The sequence below is a fragment of the Procambarus clarkii genome, unplaced genomic scaffold, assembly GCF_040958095.1.
Source record: "Procambarus clarkii isolate CNS0578487 unplaced genomic scaffold, FALCON_Pclarkii_2.0 HiC_scaffold_970, whole genome shotgun sequence".
Taxonomy (NCBI): Eukaryota; Metazoa; Arthropoda; class Malacostraca; order Decapoda; family Cambaridae; genus Procambarus; species Procambarus clarkii.
In genome coordinates, this window is record NW_027190002.1 from 51206 (window position 1) to 63247 (window position 12042).

Sequence of the window (12042 nt, forward strand, 5' to 3'; positions counted from 1 at the left end):
TTCTGGAATACGACCCGCCAAATCGTCAAGGTATCAATTACAACTGGATGAACAAAGTCGTAGAGATAAGGATTGGTATCTAGTCAATCCTTCCCGACCAGGATACAAAACCAGGCCAAATCGCTTGCGAAGCGTAGGGCGAGTGCGTTACCATCGGGGAATGTTATCTGGCTAATATAGAGCTTTAGCACGAGTTTCCCCCCACCTCCGGAAACGGAGGGTGAGCAAAGAAATACGATTGTGTAGTGGCCAAAGGCTTGGGAGTACCCAGAGCATAGGTTCAAATCCTCCTCATAGCTCCTACTGATTTTTTCTTGTAGCGTATATTTTCCATATAACCGACATTGAATTTCTTTAGAAGAAATCTCACCTGGAGCAGAGACATGAAACTCACTTGCAGAAACACCAGGCACATTGACTGTGTTCACAATAACTCTTGCACTTACTACATTTATCTTATTTATGGTGGAATAATTGCTATAATTTTCAAATCATTTGGCACAGTGCCAGTTTCTCATATTTTCTGGTATATTCTCCTCACCAACTACATTTCCTTTGCATCAGTGTCTTTAACAATTTCTGCATTTACAGTCAGGTGCATTATCCTGCAACCAATGATTTGTTTACTGATTGTAGTCCTATTATTGTAGTCACATTTATAAATCTAATCTTTACTTTTCAGGAAAGAGAAGTTATCTAGAATAGCTAGAATGCCTGTGAGACGTGATGCTGTGCGATACGACGGACATCACCTTCAACGTGGGAACTGTTTGATATTTAATCATCGTATATTTGACTCCTATACTGGTTTTATGGTAAGTAATTACAGCAGTATTTCAAGAATGACGACGTATTTAAGAGCATTCATGTATTAATTTATATATATCGTTACCTCCTTGATAAAATGAAGATATCTTATATCTTTTACCAGTTCAGTTTATACATTCTGGGCTGGAGTAAAGACTTTTTAAAGACTAATTATCGCATTATAAGAGTGCCTCCTGTGAGGGAATGGTGTTCTCTCAGCAAGACTTGTAACCCCTTGGCTGGCGTGCAATTTGGTGCAATGCTACGCACTGAGCATTGGATATCTATTCTAAGATATCACCTTTATCTAAGAATACAAGTTCCTCAGGTAGGGTATGGGGTGGTTATACCTGCTGGTTATACCAGCAGATGGCAGTTCTCCCTTCACCACGAGGAAGATATCAGACACGATCCTTATCTGGCCAGATATCTTCAAGAACTTGTGCCGTTGCTGTAGGCACTTTACGTTGTTGATAGCCTCTGTGAACGGCTTGCACGCCTGTCTTCGCCTTGCTGCACTCTGTGATGCTCCAACATTAAAGTAATCTCGGGCACTTCCTTATTATTCACTACACTCACTACATTTTTCTACAGAGTAAATTAAAACATTGGCCTCCAATTGTTTGGCCAAATGTTATACATTTCCAACATGCATATTCTGTAGCCATTTGTTTGTCACTGTTATTCATAGTACCTCAGTTAGTTTTAGCAGTCTCTCCATATGACCATTTTCCAATGGTTTTACCTGGAGAGGGTTCTGGGAGTTCTTCTATTCCCCCAAACCCGACCCGAATTCAGGCTTGACTTGTAAGAGCTTGGTCCAACAGGCCATACATGGACCAACATGATCCATGACTTACATGGTCCAGTACCAAGATGGTCCTGCACGGTCCGCAGGCCCATATATCCACTAGTGCTGGTTGGTCCAGCACTTCTTGAAGGAAACTATCCGGTTTACTCATAAATACGTCCACGTTTCTTCCGGAAATATTTCTTATTCTCGCTAAGAGGATGTTGAACAACCGTGAAGCTCTGATGTTTGCGCAGTGTTTTCTGATTGTGCCTATGGCACCTCTGTTCGTCACTAGCTGCATTTTCTTCCATGTCGTTCACTCCAATATGTTGTTATTTTGCTATATAAATTTGGGATCTGGCCCTTCAGTATTTTCCGTGTGTATATTATTTGATACCTTTCTTCTCTCTTTTCTAAATATGATGTTTACCTATACCTATACATGTTTACCTATACATGATTTCACATCTCTGCATTTGTTTAACATGTGAAAGTCTTGAGAGAAAATCTGGAAACATTTTACAAGCTTCAGCAGAAGAAGCATTTCCTCGCAGGAGAGGTCACCCGGGGTGACCATTGATGGTAATCAATAAATCTCATCTGATGTATGCACTGCTGTTTCAGCAACAAGATATGTCTTTGTTTGCTATTCAACAGGATTTTGTAGTTTGAATAGGCTTGTATTTACAATATTACCCATATATATTGACAGACGTCCATCTCCTTACATAATTTAGTAATACTAATGATTTACAAGATTTTTAATGCTGTTCAGCTATACTACTAAGTAAGCTGATATATCAGCTGGTGTCATCAGTTTTAGCACAATTTGCTCAGTCATTAAGTAAAAATCAATCTGAGTTTTATAATGCTGAAGATCTTTATTATCATTTTTATTATTTGGTGCTTTAGTATTAACACTAGCCTTATCTTAATCTGATTTTTATCACCAGAGTGATTTTGAAAGTAAAGTTGATTGGATGATCCTTATTAGCAACATATAACTGGCAATAGTTGACCACTATAATCCCCTTGCATTAGGGTTTAAACGGGATTAGATTAAGTTTATATCTACGCTGCCAGAAGTGAATACCGTAAATCTGAGTAGATGGCGATTACTTTGACAACGATTATAGTTATAATGTGATATATTTGTCATTCTCATCTGAGAAACTCCAATACAGCTCATTACTCACATTTGATATTGTAACCAAATCATAGTACTTTTTTGGTATTTTGGTATTTTTTTGACTCCCACAAGCAATTATTACCGCCTGCACAATTCCTAGAGGAATTGAGATAGTAGATAAAGACAAAATATTTAGCACGGGAGGGACACAAACAAGGTGACACAGGTGGAAACTTTGTACCAAGACGTTAGAAAGGGACGTTGGAAAGAACTTTTTCAGTGTCAGAGAGTTTAACAAATGAAATGCTTTAGGCAGTGATGTGGTGGAGGCAGATTCCAACCATAGTTTCAAATTTATCAGAATTTACTAAAGGACCATATTAGGACACTATGCTAGTGTCCTCGACGAGGACAGGAAGCTGGCGAAGATGCTCAAAGGTCTTCCAATTTGCCCTGATGATCTTTTCCATCTGTATTTTAAAACCCAACAGCGTTTTGGCGTTTACGACTTCGGCGGGTAGGCGGTTCCACGGTTTTATAACCCTGTGGGTGGAAAAAACCTTCTATTTTCTTTCCTACAGTGTGGCTTGATGAGCTTCAACCCGTTGCTCCTCGTTCGTGCCACATCTGACCTTTTGAAGAAACTTTTCGGATTTACATCGTCCAAATTGTTTAGTATTTTGAAGGTTTCGATGAAATCCGCCCTGTCATGCCTGGTCTCAACAAATCCACAAGGGCCGTGACGAGGTTTCGAACCTGCGTCCGAGACCTGGTCGACCTGCGTCCGAGGCCTGGTTGTAACAAACTAGGCTGGTTGTAAGAATTATCCAGAGTGGTTTATCGACAAAAGAGAATGGGAAGCTGAGCCCGCATGGTGACCTGGGGACCTGACCCCCAGGGGAATTCGCGGTGGAAATAACCGACGCCTTGTTCATAGCTGCGTATAATGAATCATCCTATAGTATTCAGTAATTTAGAGAAAATTAGCCTTTATTCATTTTGCATTAAAATTGTATTATATAATAGTACTGGGTACAATATCAAGAGTATTCTAATTATTGAGTTTAAGTCACCATCAGTGACGTCACGAATCAGATCTAACTTGTAAGGCGGAGTGACCGGCGGTCATAGGTCATCAGGGGTTGACATGTCTACTATTTCTCAAAGTTCAATTAACCATTTTTTGGGGATCGGGAACAGCTCTGCCGTTAGATGTTTGTGTAATTTAATTTCAGTAAAATAATTCAACCAGTCTGGATCAATTCAGTACAAACAGAGGTTAATTGTTATAACTTAAACCTTGCTAGTAACTGGGTAGAACTTTGACTAGGCGGAAGGATACAATGTTCTAGCCTGGGCTAGGCCAGACGAGGACAATCAGTGTGATCTGCAGAGCAGCTGGGAGAGGTCAAACATCTTACCTCTCCCCAAGACCAGCCCAACATCTTTAGCTGGTAAAACATAGAGGTATAGTTGCTATGGTTATTTATAGAATAGTCTTCATTGCCATTCAGGTCAAGTAGGGAGTGTTAAAGTGACAGGGAGTGAACATATTTAGATTTTGTTTTAGTTTTTCTTTTAATAAATTAAATTTGTTAATATTTTGCATTTTATTATTTCCATGTGTTTTATGTGTAAACTTGTCCTGGTCACGTGGTCCACACGAGGTAGAGTTGGATTGGGCGCCGATTCTAACATCGATTCTAACATCGAATCATTCCCGTGTAATTAATTTCACACTCTTAAGTTTCCACGGTCATCGAGTGGGGATCAAGCCCCAAGGTTGATTAATTAGCGTGATCGATCCAGACCTCGATCATTGCTCTGTGTTGCTGGTCTGGTGGTGGCAGCGTAGAGGCGACTCTAGGGTTTTGCTCAAAGCCTAGGTCACGTCATACTGGGTGTAGAATCCTAAGTCGGTCAATCGTCTTAGGACCACGTGGCGTGGAGTTGGCTTTGGTAAACGTTTTGGAGTCCCTTGGTAGAGAATTAAAAGTAAGAATACGGGTAGAGGGAGTAGAAGGTAGATAAGTAGAGAGAGAACCCCAACCCGTGTTACATGGTCGACGACCGGGCCGCGGGGACGCTAAGCCCCGGAAGCACATCAAGGTAACTTCAAGGTAGGTAAGGAGAGCATCCCAGATGCTGCCTTAATCAACTGAGCTACGACATGGTCAAAAGAGTTGAAACCGAAGTTCTACTGAACTTACTGGATCTTGCAGCCTCTCTGAGACACAAACCAGGGTTTTACACAACTCCTACTTTGATGCATCACACTATTGTGACTTTTGTGTGTGTGTAATGAAAAAAGGGCGAAGAGGGAGAATGGCCTATTGACATAGCTCGAGTGCATGGGGAGGAGTTGTGTAAAGCCCTGGTTTGTGTCTCGGAGAGGCTGCAGGGTCCAGTAAGTTCAATAGAATTTCGGTTTCAACTCTTTTGACCATGTTGTAGCTCAGTTGATTAAGATAGTGTCTGGGATGCTCTCGGACGCAGGTTCGAATCCTCGTCACGGCCCTTGTGGATTTGATGCATCACGCTATTGTGATTTCTGTGTGTAATGCCTGGTCTGTAGTGTTGTTAGCCCAGTGACCCTCAACCGTTCCTGATACGAGAGATGACTAAGCTCTGGTAAGTAAGTAAGGGCAAACTTGCCCTTCGGCTGTGGCAACACCACATGTTGCTCGGTGTAACAAAATAAACAGTTTCAAATGTAGATATGATAGAGGAATATAGGCTCTGGAAGCTGTTCACCAGTTGATTGACAGTTCAGAGGCGGGACCAGAGAGCCGAAGTTCAACCTCTGCCAGCGCAACTTCGTAAGTACATGTGATTGTGTGAAGTGACGAGGAATGTGTAGACGGAGCCAAACGTTACACGCGTCCCAGTTATATTAATGTTAATCTTAGTGATATCATTGTTCTGATACCTTATTTATTGATGTTTATAATTATAGTGTGTTGTGGACATTATCAGCTATGTTGTATATCAGCTATGTTGTATATTCATGTATATCAGCAATTATAGTATGTTGTGGACATTATGTGGACATTATGTGAGCCAGGCTCACAAAGAGCGTTTGGGAAAATGCCAAACTGACAGTGCACACCAAGGCACAAGTCTACATGGCATGTGTGGTGAGTACACTTCTCTACGGCTCGGAATCCTGGACCCTGCGCTCTCGCCAGGAGAGACGGCTCAATACCTTTCACATGCGGAACCTGAGACGCATCCTTGACGTCACGTGGAAAGACCACGTCACCAACAAGTACTCGAGAGAACAGGAGTCCCTTCAATGTTCACTCTCCTGAAACAGAGACGCATGCGATGGCTGGGACATGTCACACGCATGGTCGATGGCCGCATACTGAAGGACCTCTTGTATGGAGAACTGGCATCAGGAAGGAGACCCACCGGAAGACCTCAGCTGCGTTTCAAAGATGCCTGCAAACGCGACCTCAAGCAGATGAACATCGATATCAACACTTGTGATGCAGCAGCTGCGGACAGATCTGCCTGGAGATGAAAAGTGCAGAAGGAACTCCAGCAATTCGAGGATGAACTGAAGAGGATAATAGATTTCAGAGGAGGATAACAGCGAAGGATAATAGATTTCAGAGGAGGATAACAGCGAAGGATAATAGATTTCAGAGGAGGTCTCGACCACTGTCAGACGCACCCGCTACGGCGTTTATCTGCGCTCGCTGCAGTCGAGACTGTCATTCTCGGGTTAGCCTTCACAGTCACAGCAGGCGCTACATCTAACTACACTACAACAACTAGACACCCTGGGCACAACTCCATAACCCCACGGGATTGACGGATGCCTACTACTACTAGGACATTATGATGTCATATATTGCATATATATTTATTGTTTATGTTTGTATGTGCAAACTTTCTTTACTAATTAAAGTTCATTGCTTAATTTGAATATTAACAGTTATATAACTACAATCATTCAACAGGAGCGTCATGGGAATGATCACGACCGTGACCAAGCTCAGACGTTGTTTGAAAATTTAGGGTTTAAAGTGACGGTCCATAATAACTTGACCGTCGCCGGGGTCAAAGCTGAAATTCAGGACTGTAAGTATCTTTTACTATATATAATGTTCGTTAGACTTTTATTACATAAACTTTTTAGCTCCAAATCATCTTAACATATTTATTTTTATCATCTTAACATATTGGATTCCATAGATTTATTTACAGTACAGTAATTACATAAATATTGATAACATCGCCACCATGACCTCGATCGTGTTTTGTATTTTAATGCAGTTGAACCCCTCTAGGTTATTGTGGTTTATGCAGTGTGCTTTGTCCTCTAAATGTTGTTTAACATTTACTCCCTCATTAACAAACTGATTCCGCATATAGGAATCAGGAACATAGGAATCTTGTATGCGGAGAGTAGGGACTCTCACTTTTCCCTTCTATCTCATTCACACTTGCCATGTCTGTCCATCTTATTATTATCTTCCGTGCCTCAGTTAGTTGAATACAGTTTCCATCATAAATTTGTTTAGTGCTAAAAATACATGTAGAGCGCAACCTCAATGCAGCGAGCTATATGGAACAAACCCAGCGAGTGAGGGACATATTGCAACCAGAGATGCTTTCAGGAAGCATTTGTGAGAGGGAATATTTTTAAAAACAAGAAAAATACACTGCTTCACCTGTTTCTTGTAATGTTGCTTCCTTATACAAAAATCACTTAAAATGTGATTAAATATATATTAGGTGTTAACATTTATGCTTTAAAATTTCCCATGCTCTATGTTGCCCATAGAAATACTGTATTGATGCAGTACCCCATCAATACCTGTATCTTTTCCATTTTTCTAAGGAGGAGCATTTCTCTCCCATTGGTATATCCTCTGGTATTCTTTCCTGTACTCTTTGTAGGAGCCCACCACCAAAACAATATCACATTCTCATTTGCCCTTCTTTTCTCTGTGTGACCTATGATGCTTTTCTCAGTTTGACCTATAATACTTTTCCCAGTGTGACCTATGAAACTTTTCCCAGTGTGACCTATGATACTTTTCCCAGTGTGACCTATGATACTTTTCAGTGTGACCTATGATACTTTTCCCAGTGTGACCTATGATACTTTTCACAGTGTGACCTATGAAACTTTTCCCAGTGTGACCTATGATACTTTTCTCAGTGTGACCTATGATACTTTCAAAGTACAGAACTGTAAATATTACCTCCACCTACTTTGAGTTTCTTCTCTACTGATTAAAATTTTCTAAGGTTCACCTTTAATATTACTGTTGATACGATATTAAGTACACAGATATATACAGTAAAACAAAATATTACTAACACTGTAAATATTGTAAGCATAAAGATAGACTGTACTCCATAAGGTACACTTGGTATCATGTAAATGATGAAAGGTTAGAAATAACTAAATTGATAATGCTTAAGTGTGTATATAATAGAAAAACTGCCAGTGGAATATCTGGAAGTTTGTCTCATGTTAGCATTATGTGAGATATGACAGAGTCGAATATCAGTAGGAGCCATGAGGAGGATTCGAATCTATGGTCCTTAATCTAACATATCAAGTAAGATGAAAAGGTACATTGTAGCAAAATGTATATCAACATATAAATAATATATAAATTAACAAAGGTGATTACACTAGTGATGATATGTCTTGTATACTAACATTGTGGAAGTTGATAATACAAGTTACAGTTTAAGTTTGAAGCACAAAGTAGGAAACTATGAGGATGAAATTAGATACTTTTCAATTTACTTTTAAATAAGGCATAGACATGTTTTTAATTCATTAGGCAGGGAGTTCCATAGACTGGGTCCTATTATTGGCATGGAGAGTTTGCACAGTATTAGTTTGACTCTGGGGACATCAAGGATATATTTATTTATAGTGTGGTACAGAGTTTGCTAGAGTTCTGATAGCAGATTTTTGCTGAGTGATGATGGGCTTGAGGTAGTTTACAATGGTGGAACTCCATACACAGATACCATATGTTAGATAGGATAGATTAGCGCGAGGTATAGTAAGAGGAGAGCAGAGTTTGGAATATAATTTCTGATTTTAGAGAATATACCAATTTTTTCTGAGACTTTTTTGGATATGTATTGTATGTAGGTGCTGAAGTTCAGTCTCTTGTGTATTTATAGGCCAAGGAACTTTCCCTCGACTTTATTGCTGGTGTTAACATTCTCTATCTGATGTTAAATTTGATTTGAAGATTTATTACGAAGTTTAGTTTAGTTCATTGATTATGCACCCCATACCCATCTTGTGGGCGGTAGTGGAAAGGGTTACAGAGGCACATAATGGGCTCAGGGACTGAACCCCACAATTCATTTAGTTACAATCTTGATGAGCTAGTTATAAAATTCAATATAAGTCGTCACATCAACAATGGGATCGAGATCGACCACAAGTACAGTTTCTAAATTAAGCAACTGACATATGTGGAAAGCTAGTGTCGCAATTGATATGTTTGTCCTGCACACTGCCCCCCCCCCCCCCATCCAGTGGGCAGCGGTGGATAGGTTACAATCACTTAGTTACTACCTACGGTTAGCAAACTGGGGATATTTGGCTAAAATTTCTGGTAGCAGATCATTTTGAATGAAATATTGACACATCGTTGGAACATTGGTTATAGAATTGTCTCTAAATTCACGTATCTTTTCGCACTCCGTTACATAGTGACGGAGGGTGTGCGAATAATTTTGTTGACACAGCTTACATTTGGTCAGGTCTACATCGGCAGATAATGAAAATTCCCAGAGATACTTGTAACCGAGTCTAAGCCGAGCAGTAGTAACATCTAGAAGTCTGCTAATTTTATTGGATGATCCATAAATGTGTGGCTCCTCTTGCATGATAGTATGATGATAGATGGAATTACTGGATGGAATGATGGAATTATTACAAAATAAAATATATTTGGTCTTTTCTATGTTATGCAAGTTTGTTGATTGCCAACCATGAGTGGACTTTTTTAATTCATTATTTACAATATTATTTAGTGTCTGGGGGTTGGGGTCAGAAAAATTGAAGGTAGTATCGTCAGCAAATAGTATAGGTTTAAGAATGTTAGAAACATTTGGCAAATTATTGATGTACATAAGAAATAGGAGAGGTCCTAGGATGCTGCCCTGCGGCACTCCTGCTGTCATTGGTAGAGTGGGGGAGGAACGAATATAGTTCAGAGCAAGGCTTCAGATACCATACTCAGTTTATATTCATATTCAGTTTGCATCATACCATTGATGCAGTTTAAGTAAGATGTAGTTATGGTTTACAGTATCAAAGGCTTTTATCAGGTAAATGAAGAGGCCAACTGGGAATCAATTTGTTGTATTTTTTGCCACTCTTTGAGCATTGGACAGTGTGTTAATAGATGATGGTGATTTTAAATAGATTTTGAATAGGTGATCTAAAAATAGATGATTTTAAAAGATGTAAGAAATGAAAGAATAAAATTTGAGATGATAAAAGCAATTGTTTGAGGAGAATAAAAGAAAAATTTATAGTGATACTGAAGCAAGAGACTTTAACCAGATAAATCTTTATACTGTATTAACAGTTTAAAGGCAAGGAGACAGTGGGGAGTATCTAAGTCCATCACTAACAGAAAACACTTGCTGTAAGATGAGAAAACAACCTTCGCTTAATGCGCATGTTACCTAAGCATGTTTGAGATGCTTATAATATATAAACCCATTCAGAGATCGAGTAACACATGCTTTAGGTTGAGAACAAATGGTAAAAAATAGCCCAAACAACAGCTGATAAGGTAAGCCAGTGATTACTGAAATTGGGACTTTTCAGTATAGTCCAACTCGCAAATCACCAGAAACCAATACTCTATTATGTCAGAAAATTAGCTCTCTTGTGGCTAACTATTCAGTATGCCCCTTAAGGAGCAAGGTGATTTGTAGAGGTACCTATCTCTGTGGATTAACAGATCCACCATGAGCTTGATATGTTAAGCATGTTTACAAATTGCCAGTGAGTTAAACACAAACTACCAAGGTTTGCTCAGAAATTAGTATTCATTACACTTAACGCTCTAACTTTCAACGAGACTTGATATACATGTTTCTCTTGACGAGGTCGGAAGTATAATATATATATTTTTATTATTTTTAACTTAATTATCTGAGTTTAAACTTCCAATATTTAATGCTGATGATCTAATGAAATTTATTTTTACACTCCTATTTTCAGTGGCTTTCGGTACTGATCACACAGATTGTGATATGCTAGCTGTGGTGTTCATGTCACACGGGGAACAAGATATCTTGTCGTGTAGGGATGGCCACATAAAAGCCGAGTATCTTTTTGAGAGCTTTCAAAGCGATCAATGTAAATCTCTCGCTGGAAAACCAAAGTTGTTCTTCATACAGGTAAGACTGTCATGTATAAAGCATGCTTAAATACTTAACATTAACCTAAATAATTAACAGCATGCTTATATAATTAATATTAACTCACAATGACCATAAATTTGTCCCACCTAAGTGGGGGAAATTTTCTGACTGTCCTGGACTGTTATGAAATTGACTTGATGATGGCTCACGGTGTTCTGAAATGTACCTTTTTCATTGTGTGTATTTGTTCTAGCTATGTTATTGGAATTTTTATTTTAATACTTAAATATCTATGCATTTTAATATAATAATAATATTAACAATGACAATAACAATAATAATGATAATAATAATAATAATAATAATAATAATAATAATAATAATAATAATAATAATAATATTAATAATATTAATAATATTAATAATATTAATAATAATAAGAATAAGATTAAGAATAAGAATAATATTTATTTATTTACAAGGTACAATGGGTTGGTGAGATTACATAAGATTGGTATTTTTACATTCATGCAAAGCCATTAATGGTGCATGAGTTAGTTTTTTAAACTTTGTTCAATGTTAACAAATCTTTTTTGACTAGTTGTATATGAAAAGGGCTGCAATTGTTCCAAGCTTCAGAACTGCAGCCTAAATAGAGAGGGAGACTGTTTTCAACGAATATTACACATTTTCAGTAAGTTACTTCAACCACACGTTTCAGATATAACCATTCTATGACACTTTTCTGACACATTAGCATATAATAAAGGATCTGTTGTCGCTGATTTTCCAAAATATGTTTAGTTTTACTAATACAAATAGTCAAAGTTCCCCCCCCCCATAAAAAAAATGCAAATATATCATGTTTATTGCTATTATAAAATCAATAAATGAAGTTAGGAAAAAACGCTGGCATCAGATTTTAGTGATATAAACT

The 12042-nt window shown here is 38.4% G+C and overlaps 1 protein-coding gene across 1 annotated transcript; it reads left to right on the forward strand.

The window, feature by feature from the left end:
* Nucleotides 1–710: 710 nt before the first annotated feature.
* LOC138361888 (caspase-1-like) lies at nt 711–11141 on the forward strand (the record flags this gene model as incomplete). Its single annotated transcript, XM_069320942.1, has 3 exons — nt 711–815; nt 6698–6818; nt 10963–11141. Coding segments are annotated over exons 1-3 (405 nt in total), but the record flags the coding sequence as incomplete, so codon positions are not given.
* Between the last annotated feature and the right edge of the window lie 901 nt (nt 11142–12042).